The sequence below is a fragment of the Equus caballus genome, chromosome 18 (genome assembly GCF_041296265.1).
Source record: "Equus caballus isolate H_3958 breed thoroughbred chromosome 18, TB-T2T, whole genome shotgun sequence".
Taxonomy (NCBI): domain Eukaryota; kingdom Metazoa; phylum Chordata; class Mammalia; order Perissodactyla; family Equidae; genus Equus; species Equus caballus.
The window spans coordinates 20,421,163-20,444,629 of NC_091701.1; the positions used below are offsets into that span (position 1 = coordinate 20,421,163).

A 23,467-nucleotide genomic window follows, 5' to 3' on the forward strand; every position below is an offset into this window, starting at 1 on the left:
ACAATGACACATTTTCTCTTAAAAAAGCAGTTAGAAAATAATTCTGAGAAATTACTCTTAGGACACATGAGTTAAGGAAATTATTTAAAAAATTTTCAATAAACTTATTTTTAAACTTTCTTAAAGAAAATAAAACAGAACTGGAATTAACCTTGGAAAGTCATCTCCAAGGCCCCTTACCCTTCATACCAATTCTAATAAGGACTCCTCCTCACAGGAACCTATCCTAAAGGCTCATCACAATGGCATACTTCCACCCTTGTCCCAGATTAAGTAAAAAGGGAAAGACTCATATTCACAAGAAGATGAAAGCAATAATTAAGGTAGAGTATAAATAAATCCAATAGACAACTGCAGAACCAGTTATTTTATTTTGATTAAAAAGCAGCAGTTGGTAATTGAAAAAGTTATTTTCCCAGGAAGATACACACATCATAAGTAACAGACCCCCTCCTACACATGAAAAGCAGCACAGTAAACAAAGGGCTAAAGCCTGTGTTGGTATAAAAGCGTATGACAGAAACATGACACAACCATCCAAATTCTGTTCTTATTCCTGAAGCATCACTCCCAGAAGCATTCCTCTCTCTAGGAGAGCTCCATGCAGACTCAGGCCAGGGGGCAGCAGGCTGCAGTTTCTCGGGTTAGCTACTTTCAATACCTCAATCTTCAAGCAGGTAGTTAGGGTTAACCACCAGGTAGGGATCTTCTTCATAGCTCTCACTTCCTTCTGTCGAGCCTTTCAATCCAGCTTGTGTGAGCTCAATTAGAACATGATCCTATGAAAGAAAGATTTGTCTTCAGGTCTCCAGCAGTATTACAGAAGTCCCCAGATACACAGGACTTGAGTTTTTTTCTTAATGTATGCTACTAACATTTTCTTTCATTTCCCCGCTAGAAACTCCTAGAAAAAGGACGATACCTTAAAATCATTAACAAGGTTCTGCTAAATCCTTCTCCTTAGAATATACACCTCTTCATACCATAAACCTCTTTTGAAAAATTAAAAAATATATAAGTAAACTCAACAGACATTGTGACTTTAATAAGGTTTCTTGGCATATTACACCTAGTACTTGTACCTATAATTTCAAAAAAGAATGAACATAATGCATGAATTTTAAGATTATGAAATTGTGTAAAATCCTCTGTTAAATATGTTTATCACTGATAAAAGTGTTCACTTTCACTTAGTAATATGTTAAGTTTAAATCACTGGCCACTGAACTCTTTCATGTACCATTCATTCATAACTCAGTTAGATGTAGAATCTAAAGATAATTAACATAGGAAGATTTTCACTCTGAGCTATTAACTAATAAAAAAGTAGAACATGCCATGTGTCTTAGAAATCTTGATAACAGTTCAAGCCACAATGTTCTTATCAGTCAGTCTCAAATTTTCACAAATGAGAAGGACTCCTAGCCAAACCCATACCGAGAAACTCAGAGAATAGTGATTTGATCCTAAGAAGGTAGGGAAGTCCCACAGTATGAGCACTAATGCCACTAAGAGGCACTGGACACTTTCAAGCACTCACTCTATGTACTAACACACCCTCAAAGGCAGCACGTTTGATCAGCACAGTACAAGTTCGCTAGTCTTTTGTAGCGAGTTAGCTCAGGTGGTGAGTCAAACTGAAAAAGGTAACCCCAGTTTAGATCAGTTGATTTTAGAATGTGTCCCAATGTGAATTTTGTGTGTTGGTCAGTTTATCTTACACTGGTCCTGGGAGGCACTATGGAGGGAAGAGCTGGCCTGGTTCAACACACTGCCCACCACTAGGAAGACAACTCTGGGCACGCACCATCCCAGTTCAGCTTTATTTTCATACATATCACTTATTAAATTCCGACCTGAGTAGCTGTTGTCACCACCCCTCAACACACAACTAATCATACACTCATTGATTCCCACAGGTGACAAACCCTGATATGTGACACCTATAAAATTTATATATTGAGTACTGTGAAGAGAACTGTAGGACGGTTGAATCTCTGCCATTTGAACAGAAAAATTCAATTCTTCAACAAAGATGGCCAAGGGGAAGAGTGCTAGGAAATGAGGTGAGCGAGGTGACCCGGGGCTGACCGTGGAGGGTTCTGCAGGCCACAGTATGGAGACTGGTTTTATCCTAAACGTGAGGGAAGAACTGGAAGGAAGGGCACTAAAACAATTTGATTTGTTAAAATATCTGTCTGGCTGCTGGGCAGAGAGCCAATACAAGGGCGGGCAGTTGGAGGCTCCTATGGAAGTCCAAGCATGGGTGGATGTGAAGATGGTGAGAATACGCACAGTGAAGGCAGGGCTCACAGGGTTTGCTACTAGAAGGAAAAGTTGTGAGGGGAAAATGGAATCAAGGAAACTTCTAAGGTGTGTGGCCTACAGCCGCTGAGTAAATGGGAACACTGGAGCGGGGAGAGAAGTGTTTTGAACACGTTAAGTGTGAGGTGCCTATTAATTTGCAGGTAGGCAGCTGGCTACATACACCTGGAATTTAGAGGAGAGGTGAGAGCTGGAGACATAAATCTGGGAGTCATCAGCAGGTGGGTTTAAATTCATAGAATGAAATGAGATCACTTAGGTAATAAATGTAATAGAAAAGAAGTCTGAGGACTGAGCGCAGTACTCCAAAAAGAGACAAGAGAAAGACTCAGGAAGAGATCAAGAGGAAAAACCAAGGAGACAGGAGTAAACCCAGGAGAATACGGTGACTCAGAAGGCAAGTGAACAAAGTATTTCTAGGAGTGATCAACTGTGACAAATGCTGCTGACAGGTTAAATACGGAGAACGACCAATTGATTTGAGCAGAGAGAAAGTATGCATGTAGTGGTCCTTTAAGGGAGTGGGACAATGAACTAACTAGGGGAAAGTAACAGCATTGGGCAGTGCAACTGTGAGGTCACTAAGACAGAAGTAAAGAACTGTCCACTTGAGAACTGTGGTCATGAATTTACGATAAGAATGGACACGTGGTTGTACGCTTTTCTCCAGATACTTAAACTGCTTGGATATAGGTAGAGAAAAAGAATTAGACTAACCAAGGCTGGGGTATTGCCAAGCAAGTAAAACAGAGAGAGAATCAAGTTGAGGGTCAAAGGGTTATTATGAGATGGACCATAGACTGTAAGCTGGGTAACGTGGGAGGTAAAGGTATGAGGAAGATGAAACGTAGAAAATAGGTGAGTGGTCAGGATGCTTAAAGATTTATGGTAATGGGAGTGGAAAACAAAAAGTTAAAAACACTCCAGTAGTAAGACCCTAAAACCACCTTCCCAGATTTAACTTAAGTTCTGTTTATTTTAGCAGAGGAAATAAATCAATTAATTGCTGTTAATTCTCTCTTGTTTTATAGCTCCTAATTCTGACTAGATGCTAATGATTCAAAATAAATGAACACCTAATGGACCTACACAGATAGGAGGCATGAACTCCCTCCCTCATTAATACTTGAGCAAGTGCAGTTCTGTACGTACGTAGTGGGTGAGTCGATGAATGACTTTCTCTATGATTCTCTTTTTATTTATAAGTTCCTCTTCAGAATCTATTTCTGATTCGATTTCCTTCAAGTACCAGTTAACAAGCTCACTCCTCTTTAATGCCGACTCATCCTCTTCTGCAACAAAAAATACATTTTAAAAGGATTAAATTATCCTCCTAGCAAATTGTATTGCCAGTTCTTGGAGTTTGCATACACAACAAGATAATGTACAGATTAGATAACCATCAACCTGTCAGAAACCACATCTCCTGAAATAAGATTTGCAATGTTCCAGCACAAGCCTGAAATAACCTGTCATATTACTTGTATTAAAGTATGCCTTATTTTATCCCGAAGAGAAAAATCTAATAAAATAGACACTATAAGAAACAAGTTTCTTAAAGCTATTAAGATTTCAAAGGAAGAAGGTGTTTCCTTCATCTTCTTATCCTTCATCACCTATGAGAATGTTTGTCAACAGCAACTGAAAGCATAAATTAGGAATTAAGCAACAGCACGAAAAACTGTTTAAATATAACTTTTCCTCTTTGGAAAAGGGAAGACTATGAAATTGAGGTCAATCAAGAATTGAAATCCATGAGTGGTCACTCAAAACAAAAAGTTACTAATTTACTCCTGTCTGCCTAGAGTCTAAAGCAGAACTCTAAATTCACAAGAAATGGTGGAACATAGATAATATAACTATCACAGAAATAAAGTATAATAAAAGAAAACTCTACTTAGTCTTGATTCTAGGAATTGCTAATAAAATGAGAATTCAAAATAGGAAAACTCTAGTTTTACAATGATAATGCCTTTGAAAAATTTTTTTTATGGGCTACACTTCAGTGGTTTCTTCAAATGTTCCTGGGGAAGTGACGTCCTTGGTTTAAAGTTGTGCTCCCTGTGCTGGACTAGAGAACAGCTGAGAATTAATAACTTACTTGGCTGGGTGAACAGTGTTTTTCTTTTTTTAAGGCAAGGAAGAAGACCTAGCAGAATTTATCTGTGGAATGCAGACAGCGTCTGGGTGCTAATCATATCCTTGCTCCATCAGCTGTTTGCCATGTTTAAAACTTAGTTGCACCAGAGAGAAAGAGACTAATGAAGTAACGTGAACACAAGAACATGTGAGCTCCCGAATCTTTTTAGAAGGGAGTGGGGCTAAAACCTGTCTGTCCTAGTGGCCCCTTTACTGCCTTCTCTCCTCCTTCCCACTGACCCACAGTTCCCAAGGGAGTGAGGGCAGAAAGTAAAGAGCTCAAATCTTTATGAAGCTAAGACAACCTCTGGTGTTCTCTTCTTCCATTGCAGATTAGACACTGTGATGAAACAGAATGTCCGGAAGCCAGCATATTGGAACTTTTAAATAAGAATTACCCGATGGTTAACCACCAAACTGAAATTCAAGTTCGACTCCTTGAATTCATCATTTTCCTTCTGCTTTCTGGCTAACTACAGGTTGATAAAACTTGGAATAGCATGGTAAAGCAGTTAGGGGCAGGAAGCACACTAATGCCTAGATATTACACTTTCCTATGGAGAAATGAGGATCTTTATTTCAATTTCTAGATTGGAATATACTTGGCTAATATAGGCTTTTGAGTTCAACTACTTGCCTATGAAATATAAATACTCTAGGAGTCTATCCATTTTAAACAAAGCCATTGTAAGGAACAGTGATTTTGCATCTGTAAAAACATTTGTTAGGGGCCAGCCCAGTGGCATAGCAGTTACGTTCGTGTGCTCCGCTTAGGTGGGCCGGAGTTCACAGGTTGGATCCTGGGCACAGACCTACACACCACTCATCAAGCCATGCTGTGGCAGTGTCCCACATACAAAATAGGGGAAGATCGGCATAGATGTTAGCTCAGGGCTGATCTTCCTCACCAAAACAAAACAAAACAAAAAGCCATTTGTTCAGTGTTTCTTTATACATTATCAGATCCCAAATTCTGCAGTATTATCCCAAATAATCCCAAATTAAAATAGGCCAAGGACATTAACAAGAATTATCCATAAACCTTTGCCTGACGATGAACTTGTGGGGAAACGTCCAGGCTGGCATACTCTGTAGATACCCTTTGCTAAAGTGACCTTGTCTAACAATTTATCATTTCTTCTGACACAACAATACAATCTGTAGCAATCAGAAGTGGTTTGTGCCAATAGACTTTATGCAAAGGGCTGAGCATGTGAGCAGCATTAGCACACTCACCTTCTTCCACCTTTCTGAGGTGAAGCACAATAAGGTTAGAGATTCGGCAGTATTCAGAGAAGCTCAGCCTTAAGGAGGCCTTCGGAATAGAATCTTGGTTTATGTCTTCACCATGGCCGTTGATTCCATTCACAGGAGCAGGGCTGTCAGCACGACCTAGGTGAAATATTAACCTTCTGAATATTAGTTTTGTGCCTCCAACACTCCCCTATCAAATGTTTATAAATGTACTAGTTATATTTTAATACTAATTTCGAAACAAGCATATAGTCATACTCCGTGTTTAGTAGTTTTACAAATAAATTAGAAGCAAATTTGTAAATGCTACTAGTGAAAGCAAAAAATAATTAGGAAGGAATGGGAATGATGGGAGACAGAAAGATTTCATAATCTAAAAGTGCATTTACAACATTATAGACAAAACTTAAATTTCTGCTGTGTCTGTTCTAACGTACTTGAGAAAGTTTTTAATTCAAAAGCAAAATAACAATACAAATAAGCCCAAAGGAATTAAGTCCACTATCATCATTTTGGTATATTTTCTTTCAGTCTTTTAAGCATATATATTTTATATCAGCTATTTAATTGTATTTTAACTTGTAAACAGTTAATAAAATTCAAGATCCATTTTTCCCTTTGCTAGACAGACTTCATAACCACCAAAGAGTGCACTTTTACTGTGATGTCTCAGAGGACATTCTGGTCCCTAACTCCAGAACAGTCATGAACAAACGACTCACCATCGATGCCATCTGGGCCCTCATCTACCTCCATCTGGGCCTCTTCTTCTTGGTCCAGATTGACATCAGGTGTTTCTACACGAATGATTGATTTGTTCAGTAACCTGAAAGCTTCCTTCACGTGTTTAGGCTGGACCTAAACCAACCAAGAAGCGGCAAATCAGTAAGTCACTCTTCTTGACAGAGCAAACAGATTTTCTCCATACAGAGTCATAGTGGTATATTGGTTTTCTCACAGCCTCTGCTCTCACACACACACATAAGATATGAGATAGCACCATAAATTCACCAGAATGGTGAAAAAGAGTGACAAAAAGAAAGAAAAATCTATTAGAGATTCCTCTCACACAGGTTAGTTCTATAAAACACAACTTAGGAAACATCACAATGAAAAAAAGGGTACAAATGGCAGAAATGAAGAACCATGGTTTGTTTTATTTATTTACTTTTTTAGATGTGTATCGTAATATATTTTGAATAGAACCATGGTTTTTAAAGAATTTTAAAGAAGCCTGATTTTTACGAATTCCCCTCCACCATGACCTATTCCTTCTCTGCAGATCCCACTATATTCCTCCAGATACCCTTCACTCTTGCAAAACTTTCGACCTTCACTCTAAAAAAGTCTATCAAAATTCTACATACCCTGCAGTGATCAAGTTTAAATGTTGGCACCTCCCTAAACCCTTCCCCTTCTTTAGGAAAGAATTAATCTCTGCACTCTTTGCTGGTGACACTCCATAATAATATCCTCCCTCTGGTATTTCACATGCTTAATTAAATGTATGTCTTGCTCCTACCAGATTATCAGCAATGGAAGGCAGGGGCTCTCTTATTCATCTCTTATCCCACAAAGATGTCCATTAAATGTCAGGTGAATCAAAAAATATCAAATAAGACAGCGTGAAAGTACTTTGTAAAGAGCAAAGCACCATATCAGAGAACTTGAAAAATTAAATAAAAAGAAAAAAAGACAAAAACTGAATCTATAGGGATAGAAATGGTGATTGAAATCAGAACACTGGTTACTTGTGGGAAGGGGGCTAAGATTGAAAAAGGGCACAAAGGAACTTTCTGGGATGATAGAAACGTTCTTTATCTTGAGCTCGATAGTCACAAGGGTATATGTAAAAAGTCAAAGCTACACATTTTCTTTGATGTAAATTATACCTCAATCATACTATCAAAAGAAAAATAGCCAACTCTTTCTTCAAATAAAATCTTACACTGTTTAATATATAAAGCTAAGTAAAAGCAGGGCTGCTTTGCTTGAAGCAGAGATGAGGGCTTGAATGCCCTTCTACCCTGCTCCGCATTTGCTCTCTAAATACCCAATGACATGGACAGTTTAATAACCAAACACTACACAAACCTAAGGGGAGAGTTCCCTTTGAGGCCGGGGGCTACCTTATCCTATCTGTATCCCCAGCCCAGAGGCCTAGCACATTGTAGAGTTTAAACTAATTTTTCTTGAATGAATGGCATGAACGGTAACTCACTTCTATACGTACTCATAATCCTTGACATCATTATCTCATTACTATTAATGTAACTACTGCACTCAATAAATGATCGACAGCAACCTTCTCAAAGGGAGAAATCCCAGAGTCACGCATCCTATGAGCACTCAATAGTTATACAAAAATACATCTGCAGCGAAAGCCGGTATGTCCTGTACCAAAGATTAAATACATGCTTATAAGCCAACAAGTCGGTTTCTCCTCCTCCTTATGCTAAGGTGACTTTGAGACCTCATCACAGCAGTGCATCCGAGCCATCGCTTCAGACAGGCGGATCATGCTCTCGAGCTGCCGCACTGTAATCCTCCATGAAGACTTGGTTACGCCAGAACCATCCCTCTGCCGGAGACGTTTATACTGTTCCACGATGAAGTCCTCTGACTCTTTAGAAATCTGTTTCAGAACATCACTCAAGTGAGAGCACTTCTACTTAATGAGAGCTGCGTTAAACCTAAGTTTAAGAGCCTTCCAGGTGGAGACACTTTGGGGAACTGAGAGAGTCAAAACTCTGAAGTCAATGACAAAGAAATAAGACTGAAATGCCTTTCAAAAATAAATTAACACTAAAGGGGCCTGTGAATTCCATGTGTCAATTTTATGAATAGGAAGACAGCAGGATTAGTATTTAAGCAAATGGCCATTTCTAAAAAATGCCAAAGCTCATTAAACAAATTAATGCTCAGGCTATTCTTGAGGCTCAGTTAATTAACCCATGCTGTCTCTGAGAAAAAGTCAATATATATATACACCACCTATTTCAGTAAATTTTATTATTTGTTGAATAATAACAACAAAGTGAGGCATAGGAAAAAACCCTCAGTTTTTCAGAGCAAGGAACTCAATACATCAAGGAAGGATGCCAAAGTCACAGAGGGACCAGTACATACGGGGAACAAATGCCTCTCACAGAGAAGGGACCCATCACCCTTAGTTTTTAATGACTGAGCTTCTTTGGGGACAGTGAGGGTCAATCCCAATATTACGGATAATCAAGTGAAGGTGAGGGATAATTAAAATCTAAGGTAACTCCCAAAAGTCAAGCTAGACCATAGTCCAAAAAACTCAACCAGAATCTTTTCTTTTCATATTCTATTTTAGAAAAATGCCAAACAAAACAGATGCATTACGAGGTTTATTCCAAAAATAAATGCCCAAGGGAGTATCCTGGGTCCAGTGCAGATTCAACCCAATGAACTACATCAATTACTGTAAAACAGTAATTCACATTCCTCACAATGACCTGGAGGGATCCAAGCTTTTCCTCACACAGACTGGAGAGCATTCGGTAGACTATGGATTTAAGCACATACACAGTTTTAAGATTCTTAGGAATAATGGTTGAAATAAAAGGACGTCCTACGTTATTTGGTTATTCAAAACTCTTTACCCATAAAAATCTTTCTATTAGCACCTAACAAGTAAAAGCAATAGAATTATTCAGTTTTTTTAAAATTCCCTTTTCTCAGCTCTCTCTGAAGAAACAAGCTGTTCTTAACACATACAAACAAAAAACCCAACCAAGTACAGGTTCAGTTAATTTCCATATAAGCTTTTTGTGAAAATGCCACTTTCATATGCCCACCATGCCCTATTACAGTACAAAAGCGCAGGTTACCTTGGGTTTAAACTGTCTTGCAAAAAGAAGATACCTCCTGATATCATCAAGGGAGTAGACACGATCAATCGAATCCTCAATTCTTGAATGCAGGTCTACTATACGTCTGGCAATAGCATAATCTGTAACCTAATTCAAATAAGAAAATCACTTTGATCAGCCACAGCAATATCCACTTCAGACTATCCCAGGCATTAAGAAATTATTGACAGCTAAAAACAAGCTGTAATATGTCACTGAAAGATGTGTTAATGGGTATCAAGTTTCTGAGGAAAGTTTGGTACCAGTTTCATTTAAAATCAAAATTTTAGATGCATACCTTTGCTCTACTCTAAGAATATTCCTGAAGGAATTAACTGACTTTAATCATAATAGCAGAATTAAGATTTCTAGGGCCACCAGTGTATGCCAGGCACTGTTGCCTTGTATCTAGAAGCATTAACTCATGCAACCCTCACAAAAGCCTTATTAGGTAGGTAATATTATCCTCATTTTACAGATGAGCAAAGTGAGGCCCAGAGAGGTTAAGTAACTTGCCCAACATAGTAATTAGTAAGTGATGGAGCCAGGATTTGAACAGTCTACCTTCAGAGTCCAGGCTCTGAGCCACTACATTATATTGCAGCTTATGAATATATGAAGATAATCATCATAGAATTGTTATTAACATTGAAGAAAATAAAATCATACTAAAAATATGCAATTTACTCTCAAATGGTACAGAAAAACATAGAGATATAGACAGCAAATGATAAAGCAAATAGGGCCAATTGTTAATATGTGAACTGAATAAAGAGTATATGGGTGCTATATGCACTACTCTATTTCTTGCAACTTTTCTGTAAGTTTGAAATTATTTCCAACAAAAGGTTAAAAATTAATTTAATGAATCATGTACAAACAGGAACATATGAAAATCAGACAAGTTTCAACTATGGGGGATGGGGGAGTTTGGGTCAAATAGTTATATGGATTTGTGAAGGAAAAAAACAAACCAAAACATAAAAGACTAAAACTTTCCAAACATTCACATACTGGAAGGCAACTCTTATTTAGCTAACATTTAAAGTTTCACTGTAAGCAAGAGGTGGGCATTGTGCCTAATGCATGCTCAACAATTAAAAGTAGAGCCTATGATACTAGCTTCTACAGAATGTCATTCTGTAATTCTGCGCACATCTTAGCTGTGCAATGTTGTTAAATATTTAAGTCTAAGTATAAATATCTCTAATACTAACATGTTAGAATTCAAGCAAATCCACAATTTTACATTCAATCTTAAAAGTTACATAATTAAGAAAAAAACGTGATACACATTCAACAACTTGATGGGAAGATACAGGAGGACAAATGACTCATGATTTGAACAAAACCCAAAAAAACCCCAAAAACCACCACACCCAATGAAAGAAAAAAATTCTTATAAAAATCTTAAAAAAGTATAGCTGGGAATTAATTGTAATATGTTTTCTTTTTTTCTTTTGTGAATTAAAAAACAGGGGCCAACCCGGTGGCATGGTGGTTAGGTTTGCAGGTTCGGATCCCGGGTATGGATGGACCTAGCATCACTTGTCAAGCCTCGCTATGGCAGTGTCCCACATGGAAAAAATAGAAGAAGACTGGCACAGAGTTAGCTCGGTGACAGTCCTCCTCAAGCAAGAAGAGGAAGATTGGCAACAGATGTCAGCTAACTCAGGGCCAATCTTCCTCACACTCGCACGCGTGCACACACACACACCAGTAATTCAAGTGACTTTATTTTGAATTGCTTAATAAAAATCCTTTGCCCAATCTTGGGCCACTCTGAGAGAAATGAAAGGTCAATGCAAATACATGCACCAGCTGTTCAGGAATACAACTTCCAGCCTGTCTCACTCAATTACTCAAATTGGAAGTAACAAAGAAGCTAAGAGCGACAGCTCATGTGGTTACCTCATTACATTCATCCACAAGTATAAAGAAGAGATCAAATCGGGACATGATGGGAGCTGACAAATTTATATTCTGTTTCAATGATTTTGATCTGTCATAATGTCCACTGATTGGGTTTGCTGCTGCCAAAATGGACGTCCTGGCATTCAGAGTAGCCTGACCACAAAAGAAAGAATCATGACAGGTTTAAAAAGACATCTGGAATATCTAATAAACACATGACAAAATACTCAATCTCACTCATAATTAACTAAATGCAAACCAAAATAATAAGATATCACTTTTCATCTATTGAACCATCAAAATTAAAATGTGATAATACATAGCGTGCTAATAGGCACTCCCACAGGATGGTGGTGGTATGATATGCATACCCTTTAAGCCAGCCATTTCTTATTAGGAATTTATCTTGCAGCTAGGTACAGGAAGATATGTATTCAAGGATGTTTACTAGAAGATTGTTCGTAATACAAAGGCTGGAAAGGACCCACATGTCACTCTATAAGAGTCTAATAAGCCAAATTGGGGTACCTACACTTGAAAACCATGGAGTAATAAAAAACCACAGTGGATCTAATATGTACTGATATAGAAAGCTCGCCAAAATAAGACTAAGAAGTTAAATGACCAAGAAATAAAACTGTACATATTATGCTTATTTATGTATAAGATATTCCTGAAAGGGGCATAAACTCAGCAGGTACTTCTGAGCATTTATTGGTGCGGGGAGTTGCAGGGGAAGATTTCTCTTTTTAATTTATATTTTAGTATACTGCTTAAATTTTCCTTAATTACTTGAATATATTAATTTTATTTAAAAATTTTTGTTTCTCTCTAATGCTGGTTACAATGTTGTACTTATTATTTTCATTAAATAATTTGTCAAGTTTGATTATTTTTGTTACAATTGGAAGCATGCTTTATTAAAGAACACAGAAGCTCTGTGGAAATTTTGAGAAGAGAAGTGCTAAAAACTTCACCTCTACTCTCTATCACAGCAATACATTTTCACAGTACCCTAAGTAGCACCTATAATTTGGATTAATAATCCTCAGGGCTGTGTTTTCTATTTCAAACAACAGGTTTCATGTTGAAGTAATGCATTTCAGCCAGTGAATGTCTCTGGAGCTGCATTAATCTACAAGGCTAAGGCACAGGACAGTGAACAGAAGAACACACCTACCTTCACTCCTGCTTTCGTAATGGAGATGGTCTGCTGTTCCATAGCTTCATGAATAGCAACTTGATCCCGCACATCCATCTTATCAAATTCATCAATACAACACACACCCTGGAACCAAGCAAATCTAGTCTAAGAAATTCTTTCAGATGTCAAATGGCAAGTAAGCTCAAAGTTTGCTACTACAGAGACCTTTCCATTCTCTAAACGACTGGAAGATAGGCAAGTAAACAATCCCAATTCTCTCTACTAGAGTAAGATAGTTCAATAGATCTCCGAGGTAGAAGGAACTACCCGCTTTGACTCATTTTAAACTAACAGCAAGACTGAAAAACAGAAAGTCACTCATTGCACTTTTACTCAACATCAAAACATTGTGTAGGGGCTGGCCCAGTGGTGTAGTGGTTAAGTTCGCACAAACTGGTTTGGCGACTCGGGGTTTGCGGGTTCAGATCCTAGGTGCAGCCCGAGACACCACTCATCAAACCATGCTGTGTTGGCATCCCACATACAAAATAGAGGAAGATTGGCACAGATGTTGGCTCAGGGACAATCTTCCTCAAGGAAAAAGAGGAGGATTGGCAACAGATGTTAGCTCAGGGCCAATCTTCCTCACCAAAACCCAAACCAAAACAAAACAAAACACTGTGTAAATCTCAAGGTCAAAATATTCTGGGTCGCCTCAGCATTGATTTTAGGCTTGGAAAGTGAAGGGTGAAGTTGGAACATAATGTTTACAAGCATGTATAACTACAACTTGTATAAATTCACAGAGCTAATTGATCTATGTCAAATACATGTAAAATGCAACAGACATACTCAAAGGGGTGTCAGAGTCTAGAAAGGAAAAACTGCTGGGAAGTACAAGTCACAGTAACTACACATGCTCAGGGCAAGCAATACAATCTAGACAGGTTCAAAAGTGCTGATTAATGATGACAATCCCAATTAAATTCTAGATTAATCAGACTATGATTTACTAAAAATACTTTTTTTTAAGGACATCTTTTTAACAGAAACTTATACGCCTCTACTGATAGGGGCTATTCTGCTTTCTTTACATCCAAGAGTGTAAAATGTTCTTACGTTATCGGCCAGCATCAAAGCTCCAGCCTCAATGACAAACTCATGAGATTCTTCATCTCTCACAACAGCTGCTGTTAGGCCAGCAGCACTGGATGCTTTCCCACTGGTGTAGACAGCTCTGGGACTGAATTCCTCCACGTGCCTGTTCAAGGTTATCATATTCATTAATATGTGACTACAAGCCTCCTTTCCAGGAATGTCAGCTGACAGGATTTATATCAATTAAGAATTTAAGTTTCTTAAAAAACATTTGAGAAAGGCATTAAGCTTAAGCAATTCATAAAGACCGATGCCATACATCAAGTAGAAAGCCTTATCTCCTCTGGCCTTTGATATAGATTTAAATCCATTCCTGTCAAATGGAAGATGAAGTTCATACATGACAAAAACATCAATTTTAAAAGAAGTCTTTAATAGTAAATAGTTTAGCAACAACAATCTATTAGAAGGCCATGAACTTAAAAAACAAAACAAGAAAAAGCTGAATGTGAGATTTATTCCAAAAATGCAATGTTGATTTAACATCTAAAAATCAGTAATACGCCATGTTAAGATTGTAAAAGAGCTGTCTCAATGGATGTAGAAAAAGCATGTGACAAAAGCCAACACCTTTTCATGATAAAAGCTTAACAAACTAGAAATAGAAGAGACTTTCCCTCAACCTGATAAAGGGCATCTATGAAAACCCATAGCTAACATCATACTTAATGGTAAAAGGCTGAATGCTTTCCCCCTAAGATCAGGAACAAGACACAGATGCCTGCTCTCACCACTCCTGTTCAACATTATACAGAATGGTCTAGGCAGGGCAAGTAAGCAAGAAAAAGAAAAAAGCACCCAGATTTGAAAAGAAAAACAACTATCACTATTTGCAGATGACATGATCTTATAAGAAAATCCTATGGAATTCACTAAAACAGAACGAATAAATGAGTTCTGCAAGATCAAAGATCATCAATTGTATCTCTATACACTTGCAATGAACAACCCAAAAATGAAAATAAGAAACCAGTTCCACTTACAATAGCATCAAAAAGAATAAAATACTTAGAAACAAATTTAACAAAAGAAATGAAAGCCTATACCCTGAAAACTACAAAACACTGCTGAAAGAAATGAAAGACCTAAATAAATGGAAAGATATTCCATGTTCACAGATCAGAAGACTTAATGTGAAAAAGCCAATACACCTTAAACTGATCTACAGATTCAATGCAATTCCTCTTAATATCATAGCTGGGTTCTTTGTAGAAACTTACAAGCTGATTCTAAAATTCCTATGGAAAGTCAAGGGACTCAGAATAGCTAAAACAATCTGGGGGGAAGAAAAGAAGAGTTGCATGACCCACACTTCCTGATTTAAAAACTTACTACAAAGCTATAGTAATCAAGACAGTGCGGTACTGGCCTAAGGACAGACATAAAGATAAATGAAATATAACAGAGAATCCAGAAATAACCCCTCATATTTATGGTCAACTGATTTTCGACAAGAGTACTAAAACAATTCAATGGGGCAAAAGAACAGTCTTGATTTTGAGATAACTGGATATCCACATACAAAAGAATAAAGCTGGTCCCCGACTTCACACCATATACAAAAATTAACTCAAAATGGATCAAGGACCCAAACTTAAGAGAACTGAATTTAAAGTATAGAAGAATCAAAAGCAAGTACCTAAACAGATACTTGTAAGCCAATGTTCACAACAGCATTATTTACGATAGCTCAAAGATGGAAACAACCCAAATGTTCATTGATGGATGAATGGATAAACAAAATATGATAAATACATACAATGAAGAATGCATTATTCAGTCTTAAAAAGGAAATTCTGAGAGATTTTACAACGTAAATGACCCTTGAATACACTATGCTAGTGAAATGAGCCAGTCATAAAAGGACAAATACTGTATGATTCCACCATATGAGGGACCTAGAATAATCAAATTCAGAGACAGAAAGTAGAATGGTGATTTCTAGGGGACAGAGAAGGGGGAATTATTGTTTAATGGGAATAGAGTGTCAGTTTGGGAAGATGAGAAAGTTCTGAAGACGGATGTTGGTGATGGCTGCACAACTTGAATGTACTTAATGCCACTGAAATGTACGTATAAAAATGTTTAAATGGTAAATTTGATATATATTGTACCACACACACACACAAAAATGGTAAAAACTTATTCACCAGTGTTCATAGCAGCATTACTTATAAAAGCCAAAGTAGAAACATTCAAATGTCCATTAACTGATGAATTACATGCGGTAATATACGTATGACAATATCACTGGGAATAAAAGGAACTGAAGTGCTGATGCATGCTGAACAAGAATGAATCTTGAAAACATTAAGCTAAATGGAAGAAGGCAGTCACAAAGACAACATAGCATATGATTCCGTTTATACGAAATGTCCAGACAGAGACACTGAAGTAGAGGAGCAGCTGCCTGTGGCTGGGGGAGAGAACGAGGAGGGGCTGCTAGTGTGTACAGAACTCCTTTTGGAGGGATCAAAATGTTTTAAACTTAGTTTGGTGTACAACTCTGTTAATATACTAAAACCATTGAACCATACACTTTAAAGGGGTAAACTTTATGATATGTAAATTATATTGCAATAAAGATACTAGAAACCCCACTAGATACAAAAGGTTATTTTTGTCTAAGATAACCATGCACAATACAATACTGTTAACAGAAGCAACACTGTAGTACATCTTTTTGTGGTGGTGGTAGGGGGAGGCGGGAGCAGAGGAAATGAGAAAAAAAAGAATTCCTTTTAACATAGGACTATTCACAGATCTTCAAATCTGGAACTCAGTCCCTGACATACTTGAAGGAAACAGTATTTATTTATAAAATTCCAAAGAAAAATATTCTATATTCTAGAACAGTCCCATGTTAACGATTTCCCAAACAAATAAAGGAAAGGTAGCTTGATATAGTATAAAGAACACATGCTTTGCAGTCAAATATATCTGAGTTCTAATATTCATGGCTCAGCATCAATTATCAGGTATGAAAAGTCAGGCAAGTTACTGAGGCTAAGAGAAGTTTTGTTGGCCTGCCTAAAAAAAGATAATACCATATGCCTGTCTGGGTGCTGCTAGGATAAGACATAACACACACACACACAGCAAGTCCTCAAAAACTGGTTGCTATTATTTTGACCTCTAAGTTTCATAAAAGCTTGAAAGGTAAGCAAGTAACTATTATAGCTTCTAAAAATAAGCAAAAATTGCTAAAGAGGTACTCATGCTGATAAGGTTAGCATAAACTGTCTCATCCTTGTACCACCGCTGTTGGAAAGCACATCCTGTTTAAGACCATGAAAGATGTTTGTATTCTTAGTCTCTGCAATCCTATGCCTAGGAATTTACCCAAAGGGGGAAAAAAAATTTATACACATTATGATGTTCACTGTACCAATATCTATAATTGTTAAAATGAACTACTCTGTTAAATTGTCTAATAACAGGGTAGGGAAATGATTTTGTAAGTTACAGCGCACCAATAAAAAACAATTGTGAAAATAAATAAACATGAAAAAATACTTAGGTTAAGTGAAAATTTAAAATATGTATGCTATGATTTACAACCATGAAAATACACATTCCTGGGGGTGGCCTGGTGGCATAGTGGTTAAATTCACATGCTCTGCTTCAGCAGCCCAGGGTTTGTGGATTCAGATCTCGGGCGTGGACCTACACACTGCTCATCAAGCCATGCTGTAGTGGTGTCCCACATACGAAACAGAGGAAGAGTGGCACAGATGTTAGCTCAGGGACAATATTCCTTAAGCAAAAGAGGAAGATTACCAAGAGATGTTAGCTCAGGGCCAATCTTCCTCACCAAAAACCCCAAAAATATTCCTGTACTCAAAGACTTTTATACAAGGATTATACAAAGAATAAAAGAAGTCTATGTGGGATTGGGATTACAGGCAATTTTTCCCTATTCCAAAACATTGTAAAATGTTACATTCTATTAAACAAATTAAGTTGTATGTAACATAAGAGAGTTATATATTTGACATAGTCATAATATATACTCCTGCTCTAGTAAAGGCACAGCGACTGCATTCTTGGGAGCACAGAAGGCCTGGAACGATGCACTTTGGTTTTCCTGCTATATTACCTCAAGCAAACACTTACTTGAGAAACTGGCTCTTAGCTGTACTTGGGTCACCAACAATGCAAACATTTATGTCCCCTCGAAGAGAGGTCCCTTCCCCTGTTGTCTTTGGAACACCACCAAAGAGCATCAGAAGGACACCCCGTTTTACTTCATCATTGCCTGAAACGAAAATTTAAGGTATTTTTCAACATGAGGTTAAACAGTTTCACAGGAAACTACAAAGGCATGTTTACCAATCAAAAGAGCAGAGACAGCTGAAGCAAGGCCTAAGACTGGAATAAAAATAACCTGCCTTCTAATCTTGTTTCTTGCTCTGTGAACTTAAAGTCACATAACCACCATCCCAGTGTCTTCACCTATACCACCGATGTCACAGCTGCTGAAAGCTCACCATTCTAAGAGTCTTTCCTTGTCCATAAGTCCTACTTCCTACACAAGGCCTTTCCCGATGTCGTTGTCCTCAACTCTCCCCATAAATAAACTATGTCCACCACAGCCTACCACATTTGCTAGTTCTTCCTAATGGCAGGTCTTGTAGTTCTATCAAGAGTTTGAGACAATGGTCCATGACTTACATCTTTTGTATCACCAACAGTGACCAGTGCTGAATGTAAATACATGCTAACTGAAAGGATATGGATTAAATAAGATGCCGAGTGTGACTTGCAGCTGCTTCTAAGGACTGTTTACAAATGCAATACAAGAAGAAAAGGCACAATTAACAAAAACAGAAACACTGGATCTTTAGAAATGTGCTATTAAAAGAAACAATTTTCTGTGTTAATTATTATGACTTTCTGTGAACTCCATCAACAAAGTGCTAGGCACATTTACACAAACTACTCTTTGAAAGTAGAAGATCAAAAATCCATTCCACAAACAATATTTCTCTGACTCATGACCTATGAAACAAATGTGTCAGAGGTGTGGTAGTTTCTAAATAGTCCACAAATTCTTGGATACTCCTTTTTTCAAGATGGAGCTTATTTCTCCTCTCCTTAAGTGTGGCTCGACTTAGAGACTTGCTACTAACGACTAGCATATGGTGAAAGTGAGGGTGTATAACTTCTGAGACTAGGTCCCAAGAAGTATTTTGCTTCCTCCTTGCTTGGCTCTCTGGCATCACATGCTCTTGGGGAAGCCAGCCGCTGTGTTGTGAGGACAATCATACAGCCCTAAGGAAGAGATTCATGTGGCAAGGAATTGAGACTTCCGGCTAACAGCTAGCTCTAACAGGTAAGCTGTGTGAGTCAGCCCCCTTGTAAGTGGATTCTTCAGCTCCAGTTAAGCCTTTAGCTGACTGCAGTCCAGCTGACGTCTTGGCTACAACCTCATCAAAGACTGAGCCAGAACCACCCAGCTAAGCCTCTCTCAAATTCCTGTCCCACAAACTGTATGAGATAATGTTTGTTGTTTCAAGCCATTAAGTTTTGGGTAATCTGTTACACAGCAATGGATTAATTTATGGGGGGGAGTGGAGCAGCATAAAAATGTTGACACCTAGTTACTATAAGGAAGGACACAATAAAATCTATAAAGGATTACTAACATAAAGGATTTTAGTTCAATTTCATTGACCAAATATTTAGACAGAAAAAAAGGTTAATTTTCAATGATTAAAAATATATACCTAAGAGAAATACACTTATCTCCTGAGTTCTTACCATAACTCCAATTGAGTATGGAAGATAAGCATGGAAAAAAACAAGGGTAAAGCAGAAGGCATGAAAATTTAGTCATATCCTTCAATACAAGAGGATTTTAATGACAGTGAGCAGCTAGCAACCAAGAGCCAAGAAAACATGAAAGAGGAAACCACAAAAGGAACATGTAACCAAGAAGCACCATGAAATCTCCATCTCTGAAAACTAAAAAGAAAAATAAGATCAGGACATTAATCTAGCATATCGGAAAATACTTAAGTGCAGTTCTGCCCTGAAGCCAGGAAAAGAAGACTAAATGACCATTTTTTTCTTTTTAAAAAATTGTGGTAAAATATACACAACATAAAATTTACCATTTCAATCATTTTTAAGTGTACAGTTTAGTGGAATTAAGTACATTCACTATGTTTTACAACCATCACTCCTACTCATTTTCAGAACTTTTCTTGATCCCAAAGAGAGACTATCCATTAAACAATAACCCCCATTCACCTCCCCATCAGGTAACCTCTTTCTATTTTCTGTCTCTACAAATTTGCCTATTCTAGGTATTATAAGTGGAATCATATATTTGTCCTTCTGTAAATGACTTTTTAAGATCCCTTCTAAACCCACTAAAAAGCTTTCATGATCTGATTTGTATGCTTTAAGAAATCACTTGTTGCTGTTTTATATTCATTATTTTGATTTCAAGTTAGTGTCACAAATGGACAGAACCCTTACCATGTATAGTAGGGAACAGGCTGGTACAAAGATTGTGGTACAGATTTTTATCTTGACTCATTTCAAACACTTTCTCCCACTCCTTCACAGTCATTTGATTCTTAATGCTCTCAGCTGTCTGTTCCTCATCTCGGAGCTCTTTCCCTCCAAACTGAGAGGTGGAGAAGAAAGAAAAAAGTATTATAACACAGCCAAATAATGTGACAGGAGAAGGAACTTCATTACAAACAAAACATAGCCTGGGAAGTCAACTTCAGAATCCGTTGACTATAAAGGTTTAAAAAAAAAAAAAAAACAAACCCCAAATTATTAAGGCCTCAGTTAATTAAGATGCCAAAGAGTTTGTCGTTTGTCCAGTGAATTAAAAACAACAACCAAAAAGGTATCACCACTGTTCTCTATTGCTATCTAAATGAATTTGAATACTCAAGAGATGAGCCACAATAAAATAGTAATCATTGATATGAAGATGAAAATGAAGTAACAGAGTATTACCTTCACCCCTCTTTTTCCAATACTGGACAATTTTCCAAACCCCTTCTCACCGCTTTCCCATTCAGGACACAGAATCAAGTTCGGAACAACTGTAATACTAACAGTCCACCACTCTCAGAAACAGCCATTTACTTTACTTCCCAGATTACTAAATCCTTCTGTCTGTGCTTTCTCCAGGAGCATGACAGAGGAACTATGATAATTAAAAAATAAAGCAAAACAAAACACTCTGGATGATTTGTACCAATGCTCTTAAAGCATTGAGCTCTTATGTATGAAAATAAGACTTTTCCTCAAGGTCAGAAAGACAGACATGGAAAGATTTGGTTTTAAAACTAAAGAATCAAATCTCAACCCAAACCCCTGCCTTTAACACTGACTGGATAACTCAGATGTTCAGAAGCCTGTAACTTGTGGGAGCCTCAGGGGAGGACTTTCTTAAGCTTTGCCATTGCATTAAGAAGACTCACCCTTGGGTTGGTTGGTGCAACACAGCAGGCCAGAAAGACCAGCCTGTATGAGAGGTCCCTGACACCAAGGGCCCGGAGTCCTCGAATGCCTTCTGTCTCATATCCATCAACACCACTGACACGGGAATTAGTTTCTGCACGTGCTCCTAAAAGATCGAATGATAGGTTGTTTCACAGCTCAAATACTGAAGGTGCTGAGAACCAAAATTGCTCAAATAAAACCCATAAATCCAACGATTTAATTTAGCCTTTGAAATTTTTCAGTACAGTACTTTCTGTAGCAAAATCAAGTTGTTTTTATTCTCATCATACTTGCTCACCCTGATTGGTAGCCAAAAATAAGACAAGGGAGATTCAAGAAGCTAGCTCTTCTGCAGTTCAGGCAACTGGGAATTTGTTAAATTTCACCCATAGATTACTGACCTGGTGTGCTAAGCTTAGAGACGTCAGGTACAACAATCAGTGTCCCTGTAAAGTCACATTTGTCACCAGCTTGAGCTGACTCCACAGCCTCAGCCCTCAAGATCACTTCTAAACTGCGGGGGATACTCCCTCGAGGAAGCTCAGCTTGAGTCTCCTGAATTCGAACCTATAATCAAGACAAAGAGATGGCCAAGAATGAGAGAAGTTATCTTTCAAATGCCATACACTCTAAGTTAAATGCCACAAATACGGACATATTCTACACGTGCCAACCTTCATCTTAACAATTCTCTACCCTCAAACTCCTTTCAAATAGGCAAAAGATTATATCTAATCTATTTAACTATTTACTAATGGTGCACTTTTACTGATTAAACAATGTTGTATCTTTAAGCATTCATCCATCCAGATGGAAACTAGACTTTTGGTGGTGAACATGATGTAGTCTACACAGAAGCTGAAACATAATGATGTACACCTGAAATTTATATAATCTTACAAATCAACATTACCTCAAAAAAAAAAAGTTTCTTTTTTCTCTCTTTGTTCAAATTGACTATGTAGTTAAACATCTGTTCTGTGTTCCATCTTCCTCTAAATTTGTAGGGAAATTTTATGAAAAATTTCATATACTTTATACCCCCTACCTCAATGCAACCATTAACATTACTTACATCGACACACACATATGTCTACTCTATCATTTGAAAGAAGTTGTAAACAGCAAGATATTTCACCCCTAAATTTTTTACCACTTATCTTCTGAGAATACAATCTTCTATGTAACGACCAGTAGCATACCAGGAGAATTAAGTAATATTTAATTCCATAATGTTTTCTATTAGCCAGTCCATCTTCAAATTTCCCAAGCCGTCAAGAATGTACTTTATTACAGCTGTTTTTTTCTTTTTCTCCAAATGAAGACCCAATCTAGATTCATACTTTGTATTTGGTTTTTATATCATGTTCTTTTTCAAATATAAAGCATCTCTTACCCAAAATTGTTGGGAGTATATACTTCTTATAAACTAAGTATTAGATTAATATAAGAAAACAAAGTAAGGATTAACAAGTGAACTTAATATTAATTCTTTCAGTCTGGTACACATTCCCTCATGCTTGTGTGCTTGAGCTGTGGCAACTTTTCTTTCCTCTTTGCAAATCCTGGAATTACTAAATCCTGCTGAGATTTGAGATGCGCCCTCCTTTATTCTTTTCTGCCAGGGAAGATTTGCCCTGAGCTAACATCTGTTGCCAATCTTCCTCTCTTTTTTTTTTCCTCCTTCTCCAAAGCCCCAGTACATAGCAGTAGGTCCTTCTAGTTCTTCTATGTGAGCTGCTGCCACAGCATGACAGACAAGTGGTGCGGTTCTGCACCCAGGAAGCCAACCTGGGACACTGAAGTACAGCATGACAAAGTTTAACCACTGGGCCATCAGGGCTGGCTCCCCCTGCTTCATTCCTTTTTTTTTGGTGAGTAAAATTGGCCCTCATTTAACATCTACTGCCAATCTTCCTCTTTTTGCTTTGAGGAAAACTGTCACTGAGCTAAGATGTATGCTGATCTTCCTCTATTTTGTATGTGGGATGCTGCCACAGCATGGCTTAATGAGCAGTGTGTAGGTCTGTGCCCAGGATCTGAACCTGTGAACCCCAGGCTGAAGTAGAGGGTATGAACTTGACCACTATACCACCAGGCTGGTCCCCTCTCCTTCTTTCTTAACTGCTACCATCCACCTCTTGCCCAGGTAACTATGAGTGCGTAATTCTTAGCTTCTTGT

The 23,467-nt window shown here is 37.7% G+C and overlaps 1 protein-coding gene across 2 annotated transcripts in view; it reads right to left on the reverse strand.

The window, feature by feature from the left end:
• Positions 1-352: 352 nt before the first annotated feature.
• MCM6 (minichromosome maintenance complex component 6) overlaps positions 353-23,467 on the reverse strand; it is a 31,352-nt gene continuing 8,237 nt past the window's right edge. The window contains exons 5-17 of one of the 2 annotated variants that reach the window (XM_001489698.7): positions 21,687-21,852; positions 21,264-21,409; positions 20,299-20,449; positions 17,929-18,070; positions 13,774-13,915; positions 12,691-12,798; positions 11,508-11,663; positions 9,576-9,704; positions 8,192-8,353; positions 6,441-6,576; positions 5,701-5,856; positions 3,478-3,617; positions 353-779 (exon numbers count right to left, since the gene is read on the reverse strand). In XM_001489698.7, the coding sequence (XP_001489748.2) occupies positions 663-779; positions 3,478-3,617; positions 5,701-5,856; positions 6,441-6,576; positions 8,192-8,353; positions 9,576-9,704; positions 11,508-11,663; positions 12,691-12,798; positions 13,774-13,915; positions 17,929-18,070; positions 20,299-20,449; positions 21,264-21,409; positions 21,687-21,852 (1,851 nt within the window). In that variant the 3' untranslated portion in view covers positions 353-662. The remainder of the gene's footprint in view (positions 780-3,477; positions 3,618-5,700; positions 5,857-6,440; positions 6,577-8,191; positions 8,354-9,575; positions 9,705-11,507; positions 11,664-12,690; positions 12,799-13,773; positions 13,916-17,928; positions 18,071-20,298; positions 20,450-21,263; positions 21,410-21,686; positions 21,853-23,467) is intronic. The other variant, XM_023622844.2, reaches the window with a different exon arrangement.